At 50.3% G+C, this 22416-nt stretch overlaps 1 protein-coding gene across 2 annotated transcripts in view; it reads right to left on the reverse strand.

Annotated features, from left to right (window-relative positions):
• LOC140719423 (excitatory amino acid transporter 2-like) overlaps positions 1-22416 on the reverse strand; it is a 93761-nt gene that overhangs the window by 68320 nt on the left and 3025 nt on the right. The window contains exon 1 of one of the 2 annotated variants that reach the window (XM_073034070.1): positions 10769-10847. The exons of the other annotated variant lie outside the window; for it this stretch is intronic. Within the exon in view, the coding sequence (XP_072890171.1) occupies positions 10769-10831 (63 nt within the window). The 5' untranslated portion in view covers positions 10832-10847. Of the gene's footprint in view, positions 1-10768; positions 10848-22416 lie in introns of those variants that run through there. 2 annotated transcript variants of the gene reach the window in all.

Genomic DNA, 22416 nt, shown 5'->3' on the forward strand with positions numbered 1-22416 from the left:
TCACTGAGTTCAACACACTGAGGGCCGAGTCACTGAGTTCAACACACCGACGGCTGTGTCACTGAGTTCAACACACCGAAGGCCGTGTCACTGAGTTCAACACACCGAGGGCCGTGTCACTGGCAGTTACACACCGAAGGCCGTGTCACTGGGCGTTACACACCGAAGGCCGTGTCACTAAGTTCAACACACCGAGGGCCGTGTCACTGGGCGTTACACACCAAAGGCCGTGTCACTAAGTTCAACACACCGAGGGCCGTGTCACTGGGCGTTACACACCGAAGGCCGTGTCACTAAGTTCAACACACCAAAGGCCGTGTCACTGGGCGTTACACACCGAAGGCCATGTCACTAAGTTCAACACACCGAAGGCCGTGTCACTGGGCGTTACACACCGACGGCTGTGTCACTAAGTTCAACACACCAAAGGCCGTGTCACTGGGCGTTACACACCGAAGGCCGTGTCACTGAGTTCAACACACCGAAGGCCGTGTCACTGGGCATTACACACCGACGGCCGTGTCACTGGGCGTTACACACCGAAGGCCGTGTCACTGGGCGTTACACACCGAGGGCCGTGTCACTGGGCGTTACACACCGAAGGCCGTGTCACTGGGCGTTACACACCGAGGGCCGTGTCACTGGGCGTTACACACCGACGGCTGTGTCACTGGGCGTTACACACCGAGGGTCGTGTCACTGGGCGTTACACACCGAAGGCCGTGTCACTGGGCGTTACACACCGAGGGCCGTGTCACTGGGCGTTACACACCGACGGCTGTGTCACTGGGCGTTACGCACCGAAGGCCGTGTCATTGAGTTCAACACACCGAGGGCCGTGTCACTGGCAGTTACACACCGAAGGCCGTGTCACTGGCAGTTACACACCGAAGGCCATGTCACTGAGTTCAACACACCGAGGGCCGTGTCACTGAGTTCAACACACCGAAGGCCGTGTCACTGGGCGTTACGCACTGAGGGCCGAGTCACTGAGTTCAACACACCGAAGGCCGTGTCACTGGGCGTTACGCACTGAGGGCCGAGTCACTGAGTTCAACACACCGAGGGCCGTGTCACTGAGTTCAACACACTGACGGCCGTGTCACTGAGTTCAACACACCGAGGGCCGTGTCACTGGGCGTTACACACCGAAGGCCGTGTCACTGAGTTCAACACACCGAAGGCCGTGTCACTGGGCATTACACACCGAAGGCCGTGTCACTGAGTTCAACACACCGAAGGCCGTGTCACTGGGCGTTACACACCGACGGCTGTGTCGCTGAGTTCAACACACCGAAGGCCGTGTCACTGGGCGTTACACACCAAAGGCCGTGTCACTGAGTTCAACACACCGAAGGCCGTGTCACTGAGTTCAACACACCGAGGGCCGTGTCACTGGCAGTTACACACCGAGGGCCGTGTCACTGGCAGTTACACACCGAAGGCCGTGTCACTGGGCGTTACACACCGAAGGCCGTGTCACTAAGTTCAACACACCGAGGGCCGTGTCACTGGGCGTTACACACCGAAGGCCGTGTCACTAAGTTCAACACACCGAGGGCCGTGTCACTGGGCGTTACACACCGAAGGCCGTGTCACTAAGTTCAACACACCAAAGGCCGTGTCACTGGGCGTTACACACTGAGGGCCGAGTCACTGGGCGTTACACACCGAGGGCCGTGTCTCTGGGTGTTACACACCGAGGGCCATAACACTGGGCGTTACACACCGAAGGCCGTGTCACTGGGCGTTACACACCAAAATCTGTGTCACTGAGTTCAACACACCGAGGGCCATGTCACTGGGCGTTACACACCGAAGGCCATGTCACTGGGCTTTACACACCGAAGGCCGTGTCACTGGGCGTTACGCACCGAGGGCCGTATCACTGGGCATTACACACCAAATTCCATGTCACTGAGTTCAACACACCGAGGTCCGTGTCACTGGCCGTTACACACCGAAGGCCGTGTCACTAAGTTCAACACACCGAAGGCCGTGTCACTGGGCGTTACACACCGAGGGCCTTGTCACTGGCCGTTACATACCGAAGGCCGTGTCACTGAGTTCATCACACTGAAGGCCGTGTCACTGGGCATTACACACCTAAGGCCGTGTCACTGGGCGTTACGCACTGAGGGCCGAGTCACTGGGCGTTACACATCGACGGCTGTGTCACTGAGTTCAACACACCGAAGGCCGTGTCACTGGGCGTTACACACCAAAGGCCGTGTCACTGAGTTCAACACACCGAAGGCCGTGTCACTGAGTTCAACACACCGAGGGCCGTGTCACTGGCAGTTACACACCGAGGGCCGTGTCACTGGCAGTTACACACCGAAGGCCGTGTCACTGGGCGTTACACACCGAAGGCCGTGTCACTAAGTTAAACACACCGAGGGCCGTGTCACTGGGCGTTACACACCGAAGGCCGTGTCACTAAGTTCAACACACCGAGGGCCGTGTCACTGGGCGTTACACACCGAAGGCCGTGTCACTAAGTTCAACACACCAAAGGCCGTGTCACTGGGCGTTACACACTGAGGGCCGAGTCACTGGGCGTTACACACCGAGGGCCGTGTCTCTGGGCGTTACACACCGAGGGCCATAACACTGGGCGTTACACACCGAAGGCCGTGTCACTGGGCGTTACACACCAAAATCTGTGTCACTGAGTTCAACACACCGAGGGCCATGTCACTGGGCGTTACACACCGAAGGCCATGTCACTGGGCTTTACACACCGAAGGCCGTGTCACTGGGCGTTACGCACCGAGGGCCGTATCACTGGCAGTTACACACCGAAGGCCGTGTCACTGGGCGTTACACACCGAAGGCCGTGTCACTAAGTTAAACACACCGAGGGCCGTGTCACTGGGCGTTACACACCGAAGGCCGTGTCACTAAGTTCAACACACCGAGGGCCGTGTCACTGGGCGTTACACACCGAGGGCCTTGTCACTGGCCGTTACATACCGAAGGCCGTGTCACTGAGTTCATCACACTGAAGGCCGTGTCACTGGGCATTACACACCTAAGGCCGTGTCACTGGGCGTTACGCACTGAGGGCCGAGTCACTGGGCGTTACACATCGACGGCTGTGTCACTGAGTTCAACACACCGAAGGCCGTGTCACTGGGCGTTACACACCAAAGGCCGTGTCACTAAGTTCAACACACCGAAGGCCGTGTCACTGAGTTCAACACACCGAGGGCCGTGTCACTGGCAGTTACACACCGAAGGCCGTGTCACTGGGCGTTACACACTGAAGGCCGTGTCACTAAGTTCAACACACCGAGGGCCGTGTCACTGGGCGTTACACACCGAAGGCCGTGTCACTAAGTTCAACACACCGAGGGCCGTGTCACTGGGCGTTACACACCGAAGGCCGTGTCACTAAGTTCAACACACCAAAGGCCGTGTCACTGGGCGTTACACACCGAAGGCCATGTCACTAAGTTCAACACACCAAATGCCGTGTCACTGAGCGTTACACACCGACGGCTGTGTCACTGAGTTCAACACACCGAAGGCCGTGTCACTGGGCGTTACACACCGAAGGCCGTGTCACTGGGCGTTACACACCGAGGGCCGTGTCACTGGGCGTTACACACCGAAGGCCGTTTCACTAAGTTCAACACACTGAAGGCCGTGTCACTGAGCGTTACACACCGAGGGCCGTGTCACTGGGTGTTACGCACTGAAGGCTGTGTCACTGGGTGTTACACACCGACGGCCGTGTCTCTGGGCGTTACACACCGAGGGCCATAACACTGGGCGTTACACACCGAAGGCCATGTCACTGGGCGTTACACACCAAAATCTGTGTCACTGAGTTCAACACACCGAGGGCCATGTCACTGGGCGTTACACACCGAAGGCCATGTCACTGGGCTTTACACACCGAAGGCCGTGTCACTGGGCGTTACGCACCGAGGGCCGTATCACTGGGCATTACACACCAAATTCCATGTCACTGAGTTCAACACACCGAGGTCCGTGTCACTGGCCGTTACACACCGAAGGCCGTGTCACTAAGTTCAACACACCGAAGGCCGTGTCACTGGGCGTTACACACCGAAGGCCGTGTCACTGGCCGTTACACACCGAAGGCCGTGTCACTAAGTTCAACACACCGAGGACCGTGTCACTGGCCGTTACACACCGAAGGCCGTGTCACTGAGTTCAACACACTGAAGGCCGTGTCACTGGGCATTACACACCTAAGGCCGTGTCACTGGGCGTTACACACCGAAGGCCGTTTCACTGGGCGTTACACACCGAAGGCCATGTCACCGAGTTCAACACACCAACGGTTGTGTCACTGAGTTCAACACACCGAGGGCCGTGTCACTGGGCATTACACACCGAAGGCCGTGTCACTGGGCGTTACACACCGAAGGCCGTGTCACTGAGTTCAACACACCGAAGGCCGTGTCACTGGGCGATACGCATTGAGGGCCGTGTCACTGGCCGTTACACACTGAAGGCCGTGTCACTAAGTTCAACACACCGAGGGCCGTGTCACTGGCCGTTACACACCGAAGGCTGTGTCACTGAGTTCAACACACCAAAGGCTGTGTCACTGAGTTCAACACACCGAAGGCCGTGTCACTGGGTGTTACGCACTGAGGGCCGTGTCACTGGGCGTTACTCACCGACGGCTGTGTCACTAAGTTCAACACACCAAAGGCCGTGTCACTGGGCGTTACACACCGAAGGCCGTGTCACTGAGTTCAACACACCGAAGGCCATGTCACTGGGCATTACGCACCGACGGCCGTGTCACTGGGCGTTACACACCGAAGGCCGTGTCACTGGGCGTTACACACCGACGGCCGTGTCACTGGGCGTTACACACCGAAGGTCGTGTCACTGAATTCAACACACCGAAGGCCGTGTCACTGGGCGTTACGCACCGAAGGCCGTGTCACTGGGCATTACACACCGAGGGCCGTGTCACTGGCAGTTACACACCGAAGGCCGTGTCACTGGGCATTACACACCGAGGGCCGTGTCACTGGCCGTTACACACCGAAGGCCGTGTCACTGAGTTCAACACACCTGAAGGCCGTGTCACTGGGCATTACACACCGAGGGCCGTGTCACTGGCAGTTACACACCGAAGGCCGTGTCACTGGGCATTACACACCGAGGGCCGTTTCACTGGCAGTTACACACCGAGGGCCGTGTCACTGGCCGTTACACACCGAAGGCCGTGTCACTGAGTTCAACACACCTGAAGGCCGTGTCACTGGGCATTACACACCGAGGGCCGTGTCACTGGCCGTTACACACCGAAGGCCGTGTCACTGAGTTCAACACACCTGAAGGCCGTGTCACTGAGTTCAACACACCGAGGGCCGTGTCACTGGGCGTTACACACCGAGGGCCATGTCACTGGGCATTACACACCGAGGGCCGTGTCACTGGCAGTTACACACCGAAGGCCGTGTCACTGAGTTCAACACACCGAAGGCCGTGTCACTGGGCGTTGCACACCGACGGCCGTGTCACTGGGCGTTACACACCGAAGGTCGTGTCACTGAATTCAACACACCGAAGGCCGTGTCACTGGGCGTTACGCACCGAAGGCCGTGTCACTGAGTTCAACACACCAAAGGCCGTGTCACTGAGTTCAACACACCGAAGGCCGTGTCACTGGCAGTTACACACCGAAGGCCGTGTCACTGGGCATTACACACCGAGGGCCGTGTCACTGGCAGTTACACACCGAAGGCCGTGTCACTGGGCATTACACACCGAGGGCCGTGTCACTGGCCGTTACACACCGAAGGCCGTGTCACTGAGTTCAACACACCTGAAGGCCGTGTCACTGGGCATTACACACCGAGGGCCGTGTCACTGGCAGTTACACACCGAAGGCCGTGTCACTGGGCATTACACACCGAGGGCCGTGTCACTGGGCGTTACACACCGAAGGCCGTGTCACTGGGCATTACACACCGAGGGCCGTGTCACTGGGCATTACACACCGAAGGCCGTGTCACTGAGTTCAACACACCTGAAGGCCGTGTCACTGGGCATTACACACCGAGGGCCGTGTCACTGAGTTCAACACACCGAGGGCCGTGTCACTGGGCGTTACACACCGAGGGCCGTGTCACTGGCAGTTACACACCGAAGGCCGTGTCACTGAGTTCAACACACCGAAGGCCGTGTCACTGGGCGTTACACACCGACGGCTGTGTCACTGAGTTCAACACACCGAAGGCCGTGTCACTGGGCGTTACACACCGAAGGCCGTGTCACTAAGTTCAACACACCGAAGGCCGTGTCGCTGGGCGTTACACACCGAGGGCCGTGTCACTGGCAGTTACACACCGAAGGCCGTGTCACTGAGTTCAACACACCGAAGGCCGTGTCACTGGGCGTTACACACCGACGGCTGTGTCACTGAGTTCAACACACCGAGGGCCGTGTCACTGGCAGTTACACACCGAAGGCCGTGTCACTGGGCGTTACACACCGAAGGCCGTGTCACTGAGTTCAACACACCGAAGGCCGTGTCACTGGGCGTTACACACCGAAGGCCGTGTCACTAAGTTCAACACACCGAAGGCCGTGTCGCTGGGCGTTACACACCGAGGGCCGTGTCACTGGGCGTTACACACTGATGGCCGTGTCACTGGGCATTACACACCAAAGGCCGTGTCACTGGGCGTTACACACCGAGGGCCCTGTCACTGGGCGTTACACACCGAAGGCCGTGTCACTGAGTGTTCCAGTGAGATTTTGGGACTGTGATTGGAAGTCCCTGAAGGAATCTCTATGCAACATCCCCACAGAGTGACGGAACCCCTGCCCCTCCCCACACAGGACAACACTTAACGACAAGCCCACAGAGTAGAACCACACAATCTGATTGCACACACCCTATGTAACAATTAGTGACAGACCCACATGCACAGGATAAATCTCTGTGATGTTGCTGGCACCCAGGATGGCCTTATTTACGGTGTAACACTTAGTGACAACACTGCACCCATGGTTAAATTCACCATGACGTTCCACAGCAGCATATGAAATCCTCAGTGACATAACCACCTCTAATATAACATTAAGAGGCAGTACCTCACCCCTGCCTAACACTCCTACACCCCGATACAAAAGCAGGAGCAAAACTAAGTCATAAATACACACAGCTTGAGGGATTTTGGGCCAAACGATTTGGGATGACCTTAGATTGGATATATTAGTCAGCATGGGCCGATTAGGCCAAAGGGCCTATATCCATGCTGTATCACTCTAAGACTAGATTAGTGTCTGGTCAAAAGTCCACAGGCAAAATGCAACGGGGTGGGGGGGGGGGGGGGGAAGGGATAGTAGTTTCACCGCTCAGGAAGAACGAGGCCAAGTATCACTCAAATATTACTTGGCAATTAAGTATTAGATGACCCTGCAGAACAAAAATGCACAAGGTTACCATGCAAGTGCAGCAGGTAGTTTGGAAGATATGTGGCATCCTGGACATTATTGTGGGAAGAACGGAATCAGGACATCTCGGAAAAACCCCAGGTTGGAAAAGCTTGGGCTCTGCATTGTCTTTGGTCCTTTATCTAGACAGAAATTTACACCATAAGACAGAGGAGCAGAATTAGGCCATTCAGTCCATTGAGTCTGCTCTGCCGTTCCATCACGGCTGATTTACTATCCCACTCAACCCCATTCTGCTGCCTTCACCCCTACCAGTCAGAAGCTTATCAACCTCTGCTTTAAATATACCCAATGACCCGGCCTCCACAGTCACCTGTGGCAATGAATTCCACAGATTCACCACTCTCTGGCTAAAGAAATTCTTCCTCTTCTCCATTCTAAATGGACGCCCCTCTATTCTGAGGCTGTGTCTTCTGCTCACAGACTTCCCCACTATAGGAAACATTCTCCCCACATCCAACTCTAATCTGGGCCTTCCAATATTCAATAGGTTTTAGTGAGATCCCCCCACCCCTACATTTTTTAAACCCCAGTAGTACAGCCCCAGAGCCATCAAACGCTCCTCATATGTTAACCCTGTCATTCCTGGGAGCATTCTCATGAACCACCTCTGGCCGTCTCCAGTGCCAGCACATCCTTTATTAGGAAAGGGGCCCTAAATTCATAATACTCCACTTGTGGTCTGACCAATGATTTATAAAGCCTCAGCTGTATATCCTTGCTCTTGTATTCTAGTCCTCTTGAAATGAATCCTAACAATGCATTTATCTTCCTTACCACCGACTCAACCTACAAGTTAATCTTTAGGGAATCCTGCACAAGGTCTCCCAATTCCCTTTGCACCTCAAATTTTTGATTTTTCTTTCCCTGCTTAGAAAATAGTCTGCACCTTTATCCTTTCTATCAAATTGCATAACTGTACACTTTCCTACACTATTTTCCATTTGTCACTTCTTTGCCCATTGCCCCAAATCTGTCCAAGTCTTTCTGCAGACTCCCTGTTTTTTCAGCCCTGCCTGCCCCTTTAACTATTTTCACATCATCTGCAAACTCTGCCACAAAGCCACCAATTCTGTCGTCCAAGTCATTGACGTGCACTGTGGGAAGAAGCGGTCCCAACACTGCCCCCTGTGGAAGACCACTAATCCCCAGCAGCCAACCAGAGAAGGCCCTCTTTATTCCCACTCTTTACCTCCTGCTATCTGCCCGTCTTAAGAGTCAGTGTGGGGAAGAACATGGTGTCACAAGTGGAAAAGATTATGTGAATATCTCTGGGATTTAGACAAATACGTGTTTGTTCCATTGAATACTTTCTGCGAAGGCTGAGGAAAGTCCACCTCCCACCCCCCATCCTCATCACATTCTACAGGGGTTGTATCGAGAGCATCCTGAGCAGCTGCATCACTGCCTGGTTCGGAAATTGCACCGTCTCGGATCGCAAGACCCTACAGCGGATAGTGAGATCAGCTGAGAAGATCATCGGGGTCTCTCTTCCCGCCATCACGGACATTTACACTACACGCTGGATCCGCAAAGCGAACAGCATTATGAAGGACCCCTCGCACCCCTCACACAAACTCTTCTCCCTCCTGCCGTCTGGGAAAAGGCACCGAAGCATTCGGGCTCTCACGGCCAGACTATGTAACAGTTTCTTCCCCCAAGCTATCAGACTCCTCAACACCCAGAGCCTGGACTGACACCTTACTGCCCTATTGTCTTGTTTATTATTTATTGTAATGCCTGCACTGTTTTGTGCACTTTATGCAGTCCAGGGTAGGTCTGTAGTCTAGTGTAGTTTTTTTTCTGTTTTGTTTTTTTACGTAGTTCAGTCTAGTTTTTGTACTGTGTCATGTAACACCATGGTCCTGAAAAATCGTTGTCTCATTTTTACTGTGTACTGTACCAGCAGTTATGGTTGAAATGACAATAAAAGTGACTTAACTTGAATAAAACAGATTCCTGCATGGCTTTGACAAGGCATCTGATGTGGGGATAGAACATAGAAACCAGTCCTTTGGCCTAACGTGCTCATACTGACCATCAAGTGTGTATCGTAATGTGGTCAGTTACAAAACTGAGATGAGGAAAAGAGTGTCGTAAATCTTTGGAACACTCCACCCCGGTGGGTTGTCAAAGTAAATTTATTATCAAAGTACCTATACATCAACATAAGCAACCTTAAGAGTCATTCCCTTGCAGGAAAATAGAGAAATACAATAGAATTTTATGAAAATCTCCACATTAACAAAGCTTGACAAAGAACTAATGTGCAAAAGACAAATTGTGCCAATAAAAATAATACTGAGAACACGAGTTGGAAAAAGTTGGAAGTGAGTCGGAGGTTGTGGAATCAGTTCAGTGACTAAAGTCATCCACGCCTGTTCAGGAGCCCGATGGGAGTAGGGTAATAACTGGGCAAGGGTCACCGGCAAACTCAGGACCAGGGATCACAGGGACTTCAGCAACTCAAACAAAACAAACGATTTATGACAAAAATTCACCAGCAAAACTAACAAGAGCTCAGGCACGCTATACAGAACCCTGAAGATCCACAAAATAACTCAGACTTTTGCCCGACCATGAACTGTAACGACCAAGCAAAGAGGGGGTTGGCATGCCCCCTCCTCCCTTGAAACACACCCTGGAGCACGGAGGAATTCAGGACCAATCAGACAACAGAGGTGTCCAGACGAAACAATAATCCCCAAAGACAACAACTGCAATGTAAGACATTGAAAATCCGTGCCACCTAAACAATCCCAAATTGAATAAAAGTGCTAAATACAAAGAGAGTTTACCAATCCCCATTATTCCCAAATGGGACACTTGGAAAACAAAGTGAGAATCCAGAACTAGTCCAAAGTCAAACTATTTGACATAAAAGGTAGACAATCACTGTATACACATGAGGTGACACAGAAAAAAAATCTCTTCCTTTTCTTTTGAAAATGACCCCTAGTTGTGACAGACTGCTCCTGAACCCGGTGGGGAAGGGCCTAAGGCTCCTGTTGCTCCTTCCCGATGGTAGTGGTGGGGAGAGGGCATGGCCTGGACGGTGGGGGTCTCTGATGATGGACGCTGCTCGCATGTGACAGTGTTCCATGTCCACGTGGAGTTTGAGTCTTTTGTGCATTCAGCACTGAAATCCTGGAGTCACAGAGGAATGCAGCACAGAGCCAGACCTATTGAATCTGTACAGACCATAATTTACACAAATCTAACATTAATCTCACACTTTTATTCACACCAACTCCCCTCAAATTCTACCACCTACCCACGTGCTAAGAACAACCTGCTGCAATTAACTTACCAGCCGACAGAAATAGAGGTGTGGGAAACCCACACGATCACAGGGACAATACGCGAACACCATGCGGACAGCGCCGGGGGTCGGGATCGAACCTGCGTCCCTGGAGCTTCGGGGCAGCAGTTCTCACAGCTGCACCGTGTACCATCCGGGCTGAAAGGAAGTCATTGGTCAGAGGGATCTGACAGTAAAGTGGAAGCTGCGAGGTTGATCGATTGGTCGTCCGTCGGACTGGGCGATGGCAGTCGGATTATGCAGTTCTGTTGTGTGTTCGTAGGTGGCTGCTGAGTCCAAGTTGTGAGCGATACAGACGTCCACAACAAGGACATGAAAACAGTGCTGGATCTCTAGCCTCTGCTAATGCTTTCCTTCTTTGTCGGGCAGCGATTAGCACTGCTCGGCAACTCTTCTCCAGGTTGCTGTGAGCGATTCTAACCAATGCTCGCCAGCCATTCCAGTCCAGTACACTCTGTTCCAGCCATTTTAGTACAAACTCAGGGCGTGCAACATTAGCCTTCATGATGTCTTTGAACCTCTTACGTGGTCTGCCTTGATTCCTCTTGCCTAGCAATTCTGCCCATCGAGTCTGCTCCACCACTCCACCATGAGCTGAACTATTCTCCCATCTAGTTCCAATTTCCGGCTTTTTCCCCATATCCCTTGATACCCTGACTAATTAGATACCTATCAATCTCCTCCTTAAACACCCTCAATGATCGGGCCTCCACACCTGTATGTGGCAGCAAATTCCATAAATCCACGACCCTCTGGCTAAATAAAAATTCTCCTCATCTCTGTTTTAAATGGGTACCCTCTAATTCTAAGACTGTGGCCTCTTGTCCTGGACTCACCCACCAAGGGAAACAGCCTTTCCACATCTACCCTGTCCAATCCTTTCAACATTCGAAATGTTTCTATGAAATCCCCTCTCATTCTTCTATACTCTAATGAAAACAGTCCAAGAGCCGACAAACGCTCCTCATATGTTAGCCCCTGCATTCCAGGAATCATCCTAGTGAATCTTCTCTGAACTCTCTCCAACATCAGTACATCCCTTCTAAGATATGGGACACTTATGGAAAACCCTGTCCACCAAAGCTTTGCTTTTACATTCATGGCCTCAACACCCGTGGTCCCTGCCCTGTCAAGGACCTCTAGGGTTGTGACCTGGTCCTGCCAATGGAGGCCAAGAATAGACCTCAGACTATGCATACGGAATCCCTCTAGCATTTTGAGGTGCCTTCTGCATTCGGTCCAGGTTTCACATCCGTACTGAAGACTGCTGAGGGCGACAGCTTCATAACACCTTTATTCTTGCGGTCAGGCCGACGTTGTGCTGGTTCTACACAAGGGATCGCAGTCAACCAAGCTTCTGGCTGGCCTTGCAAATCCTGCTGCTGACCTCACTGTCCGGTAAGGCTGAGGCTAAATGACAGTGCCGAGATACTCGACTTCTTCCACTGATCTCGCTCTTGTCCCTCTGATGGTGATGGTGGCAGCAACTGATCCAGGAGCAAGATTAGGACTGAGGGGCCAAATGGCCCATTCTTGATCCTACATCTGCCCATCCTTAAAGTCACAATAGACTCAGCCTTGGCGGAGAGTGGAGAATTTAACCCCAAGATCCAGAACAGATTTACCCATCCAGAAACGCTCCTACACGAGACCAGATGACCTGGTTATCTTTGCTACATCAGAGACCTTTCTCAGTAGAGGCCACATTTCCCAAACAGCAATCGTGGTCACATCTTTAAAATTATTTACTTTAGGATGTTCTGCAGTTATGAAAATGCTGTTCCCCCTTGTGGAGATGGGAAACTGTACAAACAAGGATGGATGAATAACTTCGGACATCCTTGCTTTAGATTTCTGGTTCCCTGCCTCGGAGTCATGGAGACACAGAACACTATAGCACAGAGCAGGCCCTTTGGCCCATCTAGTTCATGCTGAACTATTAATCTGCCTAGTCCCACCACCCTCCATACCCTTCTCATCCATATACCTATCCAAATGTTTCTTAAATGTTGCAAACAAACCTGAATCCACCACTTAACTTGGCAGCTTGATCCACACTCTCACCACCTTATGAGTGAGGAAGTTCCTCCTCGTGTTCCCCTTAAACGTTTCACCTTTCAACCTTAATCAAAGGTCTCCAGTTCTAGTCTCACCCAACTTTGGTGGAAAAAGCCTTTATGTATGTATCCTATCTACTCCCCTCATAATTTTGTCTACCTCTCTCAAATCTCCCCTCAATCTTCTACGTTCTAGAGAATAAAGTCCTAACCTATTCAACCTTTCCCTATAACTCAGGCTTTTAAGACCTGGCAACATCACGGCAAGTTTTCTCTGTGCTCTTTCAATCTTATTGACATCTCTCCTGTAGGTAGGTGACCAGAACTGAACACAATACTCCAAATTAGGCCTCACCAACATCTTAGACAACTTCAACATAACATCCCAACTCCTGTAGTCAGTACAAATGAGAGATTCTGCAGGCGCTGGAAATCCAAAGCAACACACACAAAATGCTGGAGGAACTCAGCAGGCCAGGCAGCATCGGTGGAAAAAAGTACAGTTGACATTTTGGACCAAAACCCTTCATCAGTTGTGTGTTGTTTCCTGTCGTCAATACTTCGATTTATGAAGGCCGATGTGCCAAAAGCTGTCTTTACGACCCTTTCTTAAAATCCAAGTGCTGCCTGAAATCTCCTACATTACATGTTCCCAGAGAACTGGGTATTTTTATGCAGAACAATTTTAGTTTGGCTGCTTTAAGGAAGTGTTACTTTTGACCTCCATACGTGCTTTTCTTTCTCACGAGGTTTTCCACAGACATCACATTCCAAGTGACAGGACTCTTTTGTGACACTTTTTATATAGTAATAGTTGTTGAACAAGGTGATAAACTGACTTGATAGAGGTGTATAAGATGATCAGAGGCATAGATTGAGTACACAGCCAGAGACTTTTTCCCAGGGTGGAAATGGCTAATATGAGGGGCCGTAATTTTATGGAAAGTGGGAAAATATAGGGGGTGGCCAGACACACACAAAATGCTGGTGGAACACAGCAGGCCAGGCAGCATCTATAAGGAGAAGCACTGCCGTGGTTTCGGGCCGAGACCCTTCGTCGGGGGGTGGCCAGAGATAGGTTTTTACTCACAGAATGGTGGGTGCATGGAACGCTCTGCCAGGGGTGGCGATAGAGGCAGATACATTGGGGGCATTTAAGAAACTCTTAGATGGGCTCATGGATGATAGAAAAATGGAGGTCTGTGTGGGAGGGAAGAATTAGGTTGATCTTAGAGTAGGTTAAAGGGTTGGTGCAACATTGTGGGCTGAAGGGCCTGTGCTGTGCTGTAATGTTCCATAAATCTATGCACCTATAAACAAATTATATTGGTTACTTTAATTATTGGCAATTGGACATTTTAAATAAACACCCCAAAAATGCAATAAATCCAGAGCTTCCACAAACAATATTCCAGAAACTCAAGAGATTCTGCAGATGCTGGAAGCTCAGAGCAACACACACAAAATGCTGGAGGAACTCAGCAGGCCAGGCAGCATCTATGGAGAGGAATAAAGAGTCGACATTTTGGGCCGAGACCCTTCGAAGAATGGTAATCTTTTTTTTAAAGCAGCAAAAGCACCTGCAAAGTTAGTAAATCCTCGCCCTCACGGTTCCTGCACCTGGGTGCTAACTGTGTGGAAGTTCACATGTTCTCCCCAGGACAGTGTGGTGAAAGTTAAAGTCTGTCCCGAGCCTTATAGGCTCATCAGGCTGGTGCTTATGCCGGTTTCCGTGAAGTGACTGACAGTACGAGACTCACTTCCCCCCCCCCCCCCACCCAGACAGGACACCAGTCTATCGCAGGGTTAACCCCCAGCATTTTGTCGGTACCCATTTTCAGCTGGGTGGACTGGAGCAGTGTGTGGTTAAGTGCCTTGCTCAAGGACACAACACGCTGCCTCGGCTGGGGCTCGAACTCACAACCTTCCGATCGCTAGTCCAACGCCTTAACCACTTGGCCACGCACCACATGACAGTGTGGGTCTCGTCCCAAATCCCAAAGATGGTGGGTTAATTGGCCACAGTAAATTGTTCCTTCTCACACTGAGAAGTAGAATTCATCGAGAGTTCATGAGAATGTGGGGAGGGTAAAAAAATAAATTACGATCGGTGTCGGATTACCGTTAATAGGTGTTGATACTCAGTAGGTCCAAAGGCCTGCCTCTGGTCTATGTGACTCTATGGGTTTAGAGAGGTGGGTTTCCTGAGGAGGAGGAGGAGGAGGAGAGGAGTCAGGGTGTGCCATATCTGTCCGTGGCTAGGTAACAAAGATGCACAAGAGGCCAGAATGACAGACCGGAGATTTTAGGGCTGGTAAGTTCACCAAACACTATTTAATTCAATACAGATCCTCTCTCTTGGAGCTGCTAAAAGGGAGTCTTGTTAACTAAAACCTGCAAAAGGCTTCCCTTCATACCTAGGCCAGTGCCTGCTTCTCTGCCAACACCAGAAGGGAAATGATCCTCTTTGACGATAAGAATGATACTTGACCCCACGTTCTGCCTCATTATGACCTTGCACCTGCTTATCTAACTGCCCTGCACTTTCTCCGCAGCTGTTACACTTTATTCTGCGTTCTGTTATCGTTTCACCTCATTCTACATCAGTTCACTGTGCGGAGGTTTGAATTGTAAGAACAGGCTGCAAGACAAACTTTTCACTGCATCTCAGTGCGTGCGACAATAATAAATAAATTCTGATCACTTGACTTGTGGAGATACCAAAGACTGCAAAATCTGGAATCTGGAGCAATCTCCAAGTTGCTGGAGGAATTTGGTGGGTTGAGTAGCATCCAGGTGTGGAAATTATTTATTTTTTCATTCAGAGGTAGAGCACAGAACAAGCCCAATGAGTGCTCTGCCCAATAACCCACCTATTTAGCAACAGCCTAATCACAGAACAATTTACAATGACCAGATAACCTACTATCTACGACACTGGACAGGGGGAGGAAACTGGGACACTTGGAGGAAACCCACTCGCTCACGGGAAGGACGTATAAGCTACGGACAGTGTCGGAACTGAACTCCGAACTCTGACACTCCAAGCTGTAATAGCTTTGTGCTAACGTTATGCTACGTGACATCCTAAATGGGCAAATCCCGCCCTGATGAAGGGTCTCAGCCCAAAACATCCATTTCCCTCCATAGGTGAGTTCTCCGCCATTTTCTGTGTGTTTCTTTCTTTACTCTTACATCAAACTTGCTGAGCGCTAGTTGGTTGAAGGGTTACTGTAGTTAGCATAATTTATAAGGATTCCATTGGCTCCAGAGCCTTTAGTTGTGAAGGGTGCTACGAAAAGCAGTCTCGCTATTTGTGATTCGCCTGTGCTTAGCAGTTGTCATGCTTCAGCCAATCAGGAAGAATTGCTTTGCCTGGTGGGCAGGGGCTTCCATACTCCACACTCATTGCAGATGGTCCCACCCACTGTGTCTGCCAGAGTGGGACAGGAATGGACTCCCTTCCCTCCCTGCCGCGTTCATGATGCTATGGCAACAGGGAGGCCTGGTCTTTTAAATTGTCTGAGATCAAACACTGACAAAATAAAATATCACAGGCAATGGTGTCATCTGCTCCCACAATCACATTCAGAAGCACAGTCCTAAACACAAGAGATTCCTCAGAGTGAAAAATAATAAAAGGGATCAGCGCAGTGTTGAGTGAAAGGCTATTACAGCCAGTAACCTGGGTTCAATTCCCACTACTGTCTAAAAGGAGTTTGTATGTTCCCCCGTGACCACGTAGGTTTCCTCCGGTTGCTCCGGTTTCCTCCCACAGTCCAAAGACGTATGGGCTGAAGTCAGTGTGGTTTTCTGAAAGGGAGCTCTCTTGCCTGTTGGAATTCTTTGAGGAAATAAAAGGCAGAATAGACAAAGGATAGCCAGTAGACGTTGCTTGCTCGGATATTCAGAAGGTCTTTGACAAAGTGCTGCACACGAGGCTGCTAAACGAGATCAGAGTGCCTGATATGACAGGAAAGATACTAGCGTGGATAGAAGATTGGCTGACAGACAGGAGGCAAAAAGTGTGAATAAAGGGGATCTTTTCAGGTTGGCTGCCTGTGACTAGGGGTTCTGCAGGGGTTGATGCTGACTCCGCTTATTTTCGCATTCTGTATCAATGATTTAGGTAATGGAATTGATGGCTTTGTGGCCAAGATATTACAAAGAGGGGCAGATAATGTTGAGGCAGTGAGGCTGCAGAAAGATGAGGAGAATGGACAAATAAGTTGCAGATGGAACACAGTGTAGAGAGGAGTATGGTCATGCACTTTGGTAGAAGGAATAGATGCATAGAGTTTATGCTAAATAGAGAGAAATTTCAGAGATTAGACGTGCAAGGGGACTAGAGGGTCTTTGTGCAGGATTCCCTAAGTGTTAACTTGCAGGATGAATCAGTGATGAGAAAGAGAAATACAATATCAGCATTCATTTCAAGAGGACTGGAATATAAAAACAAGGATGTAATGCTGGGGCTTTATAAGGCGCTAGTCAGACCTCATGGGCAGTATTGTGAGCAGTTTTGGGTCCCTGATCTGAGAAAGAATGGCTTTGGAGAATGTCCAGAGGAGGTTCACAGAATGATCCCAGGAATTAAAGGGTTAGCAAATGAGGCATTGATGCACCATCAATAACTCTCGGAGATGGGAGGCGAACGATAGGCTTTTATTAGCTGCAAGAGATCACGATTAGTAGCAAGAGACCACCACACAACATCCTGGAGACTGAGGGAGGAGCAGTGCCTCCAATCGCATTTGTACAGGGGTCTGTGGGAGGAGCCACAGGAGCAGTCAGCAGGGGGCGTGTCCAGACAGGTATATGTAGTTCACCACAGGCATGTTTGATGACTCTGGGCCTGCACTCACCGGAGTTTACAAGAATGAGGGGGGATTCTCATTGAAAACTACTGAATATTGAAAGAGCTAGATAGAGTGGATGTGGAGAGGATGTTTGCCATAGTAGAGGTATCTAGAACCAGAGGTCTTAGAATATAAGAACGTTCCTTTAGAACAGAGATGAGCAGGAATTCTTTTAGCCAGAGGGTGGTGACTCTGTGGAATTCATTACCACAGATGGCTGTGGAGGACACGTTGTTGGCTAAATATAAAGCGGAGCTTGATTAGTAAGGGCATCAAAGGTTACCAAGAGAAGGCAGGAGAATGGGGTTGAGCAGAGTCGACGGGCCGAATTGCCTAATTCTGCTCCTATGTCTTATGGTCTTAAGGGTTAGGATAATTGGTCAGATGGGTGTACGTGCATGGCGCGGGCTTATCAGGCCAGGAGGGCCGGTCACCGCATTGTATCGCTAAGCAACTAAAAGTAATAAAATAAAGTCCCTCTGCGTGAAAATAAAAGATGCTAAATTTAGCTCACAGGACTATTCGACTGATCGCCAAGCAGGGAGATGTCCTTTGCATGGCTGTGGCTCCAGGAATTGCAGATGGTCTATGCGGACTCTGAACGGGATTAGCAACACACGCATAAGAGCGAGGGCAACATCTGGGTCCTGTACCAACAGATCTGATCCTTATTAAGAATGCTTTTTTTTTAACCCTCTTAACATCCATTCTAATGAATTTGTGAACTAATCCTGAACGCTGAACTTGGTAAAGGCCAGTCAGAGAAAGCCCAGATATAGGGGTTGGTGGACTGTCTATGTACCCGGGTGGGGGGGGTAGGAACGGGGCTTGTTTTGTTGGTTCTTGCCCTTGTGTTGTTCTGCCGAGCATTGTGGGTAAGGTCTGCTGGTGCACTTGTGGGCGGCCCTCAGCACACCCTTGTGTGTGTTGGCTGTCAGGGATGGGCAATGGGTGATGATGCCCACATCGCGTGAATTAATTTTAAAACGCAGCCGACCCATTTTACTGTGGTTCTCCTTCTCCTTCATCTTTGTGGTGCACTGGGCGACATTTTCTCGCCATTTCTTAGTACTTGTCTTGTTTTGTTTTACGAGGCTGAGTGGCTGGCTCAACGCTCAATGCAGCGTGCAAGGGGCCGGCTGGATTCGAACCCGGGACCACTCGCCTCGAAGTCCGGTGCTGATGCCACTACACCACCGGCGGGCTCTGATTCCACGTACACGTGATCAATAAATCTGAGTCTTGAGTCTTGAATCTGGAGCAGGGGTTCCCAAGGTATTGACGCCATTATCCATTACCATTAAGCAAAGCAGTCTGTGGACTCCGATCAAGAGTCAGACAGCACAGAGACAATCCCTTCGGCCCATCTTGTCTATGCAAACCAATGTCTCCATCCACACAAGTCGCTTTCAGGGCAGCGTGGTAGTGCTGCAGTTAGCAACAGCGACCACCGATCAGGGTTCGATTCCTGCCACGGTTTGTGAGGGGCTTGCATGTTCTCCCCGTGGCCGCGTGGGTTTCCTCCGGGCGCTCTGGGTTCCTCCCACAGTCCCAAGGTGACCGGGTTAGGGACAGTGAGGGGCGGGCGTGCTATGCTGGCGCCACATATGGACTGCCCTGTCACACTCGCGGACTGTGTTGGCTGCTGACACAAAGCGACATACTTCTCTGCACGTTTTGATGTGCGCGTGGCAAGTAGAGCTAACCTTAAGATCTTTCCTTGGGCCTACGTTTGACTCATAAGGAAAGTTCTGCCAGCTAGACACAGGGTGGGTTTCTCCTGGAGCGGATAGTGCCACAGCCGGTGGGTCCACTGCCTGATACAGATTCAATCCCGGCCTTGGGCACTGTCTGTGTGGAGTTCGGACATCCTCCCTGTGACTGCGTGGGTTTCCCTGGGAGCCCCAGTTTCCTCCCACAACGCCAAGACATACCGGAAGGGTTGTGAACAAAGAGGCACAGGATGAGGGAGACAGGTAAAGTGGCATGAAGAGAAATATTTGCATGATGACAACCTTGCCTTTATTAGTCGAGGTATTGCGTTCAAGAGTGAGGAAATCATGTTGCAGATCTGTAAATCTCTATTTAGGCCACATTGGAGTATTGCATTCAGCTGTGGTCACCCCATACGGGAGGGTGTGGAGGCTTCGGAGAGGATGCTGCCTGGATTACAGAGCATCGTTTTAAGGAGAGGTTGGACGAACCTGGGTTGTTTTCTCCGGAGTAGTGGAAGCTGAGAGGAGACCAGTTAGGGGTTTATAAGGTTATGAGGAACAGAGGAATATAGATCATGTGCAGCCTGATGGGATAGGTTAAATATTGTGGGCTGAAGGGCCTGTTCCTGTGCTGTTTGGTTTGATGTTCAATGACTTAACGTTAATTAGGGAGTTTAAAATGTGAGTAAATATGAACTTGGGAGTTTTCAATACACCACAACTTAATCATGAGAACTACCACATTGGGTGTCCTTAACAAGAAATAGGAAACTACCCCACTGGGGTCCCTTAACAGGAAATAAGAAAATACCCCACTGGGGTTCCTTAACAGGGAATGGGGAACTACCTCATTGGGGTTCCTTAACAGGAAATAAGAAAATACCCCACTGGGGTTCCTTAACAGGGAATGGGGAACTACCTCATTGGAGTTCCTTAACAGGGAATGGGGAACTACCCCACTGGGGTCCCTTAACAGGAAATGGGGAACTACCCCACTGGGGTCCCCTAACAGGGAATGGGGAACTACCCCACTGGGGTCCCTTAACAGGGAATGGGGAACTACCCCACTGGGGTCCCCTAACAGGGAATGGGGAACTACCCCACTGGGGTCCCTTAACAGGAAATGGGGAACTACCCCACTGGGGTCCCCTAACAGGGAATGGGGAACTACCCCACTGGGGTCCCTTAACAGGGAATGGGGAACTACCCCACTGGGGTCCCCTAACAGGGAATGGGGAACTACCCCACTGGGGTCCCCTAACAGGGAATGGGGAACTACCCCACTGGGGTTCCTTAACAGGGAATGGGGAACTACCCCATTGGGGTTCCTTAACAGGGAATAGGGAACTACCCCTCTGGGGTTCCTTAACAGGGAATGGTAAATGCTGTTCAGAAAACGGATTACAATTACCAGCTTAAAAATGCATAGGAACATCGGAATCTTTTCAACACTCTCCCATCCTGCCTTGCCCCCTTCAATGGCCATCGAATGTATACCCCAACACTTACTCTTTAGAACCACGCTCTCCAACTTACGTCATCTTGCCAATCTCCTCCTACCGAAGCATATCACGTGGCCCTTCTCATTGTCAAGTTGCACTGTGTTCACCTCGGTCTTTATTTCCACCTTCACACTCCCCTGGACTTACAAGTTTCTGGGGTACAAATCTCAATATCCTTGGGAAACCATCACCAAGCCACAGCGTCTGATCGCATCCAGAATCATTAGTATTTTAAACCCTTAGCTGCATCGCATTCCACAGAAGCTGATAATTCTTCAATGGTTTTCCCCTTTCCCAGAAACGACTCTGCACTATTCATTTTCATCCGGCGTAAAGGGATTTTAAAAAAACATATTCACCTAGAAGATATCTAAAATCAAAACAAAGATTGTGGTCCTTCATAGACAATGTAACAGCTGAGCATCTGTTCATTCGTCATCCAATGTGGCACGAAAGCATGGTAGTTAGCGTGATTGCTTCACAGTGCCAAGGATCAATTCCTACCGCTATCCTATAAGGATTCTCTACCTATATTTAACCCTTATAGAGCCATAGAGTGATAAAGTCATAGATACACAGCTCAGAAACAGACCCTTCGGCCCATCTAGTCCATGCCGAACCATTTAAAAGGCCTGGTCCCATTGACTTGCAGCCAGTCCATGGCCCTCCATGCCCTTCCTAACTATGTATCTAGCCAAAATTTTCTTAAACATTGATATTGAGCTCGCATGCTCCACCTGTGCTGGCAGCTCATTCCATTCTCTCACGACCGCATGAGTGAAGAAGCTTCCCTCCATGTTCTCCTTAACATCTCACTTTTCACCCTCAACCCATGACCCCTGGTAGTGTCACCCAACCTCAACTGAAAAAGCCTGCTTGCATTGACCCTATCTATATCCCTCATCATTTTATATGCCTCTATCAAACCTCTCCTCAATCTTCTACGTTCCAAAGATTAAAGACCACAAGACAAAGGAGCAGAAGTCGGCCATTCGGCCCATCGAGTCTGCTCCGCCATTTCATCATGAGCTGATCCAATCTCCCATTTAGTCCCACTCCCCCGCCTTCTCACCATAACCTTTGATGCCCTGGCTACTCAGATTCCTATCAATCTCTGCCTTAAATACACCCAATGACTTGACCTCCACTGCCACCCGTGGCAACAAATTCCACAGATTCGTCATCCTCTGGCTAAAAAAAATTCTATGCATCTCTGTTCTGAATGGGTGCCCTTCAATCCTTAAGTCATGTCCTCTCGTACCAGACTCCCCCACCATGGGTGATAAAGTTCTAACCTATTCAATCTTTCCTGGTAACTCGGGTCCTCTAGACCCAGCAACATCCTTGTAAACTTTCTCTGTATTGTTTCAACCTTATTTACATTTTTTCTGTAAGTAGGTGACCAAAACTGCACACAATACTTAAAATTAGGCCTCAACAATGTCTTATACAACTTCAACATAACATCCCAGCTCCTGTACTCAGTACTTTGATTTATAAAGG

The sequence above is a fragment of the Hemitrygon akajei genome, chromosome 31, assembly GCF_048418815.1.
Source record: "Hemitrygon akajei chromosome 31, sHemAka1.3, whole genome shotgun sequence".
Lineage (NCBI taxonomy): Eukaryota > Metazoa > Chordata > Chondrichthyes > Myliobatiformes > Dasyatidae > Hemitrygon > Hemitrygon akajei.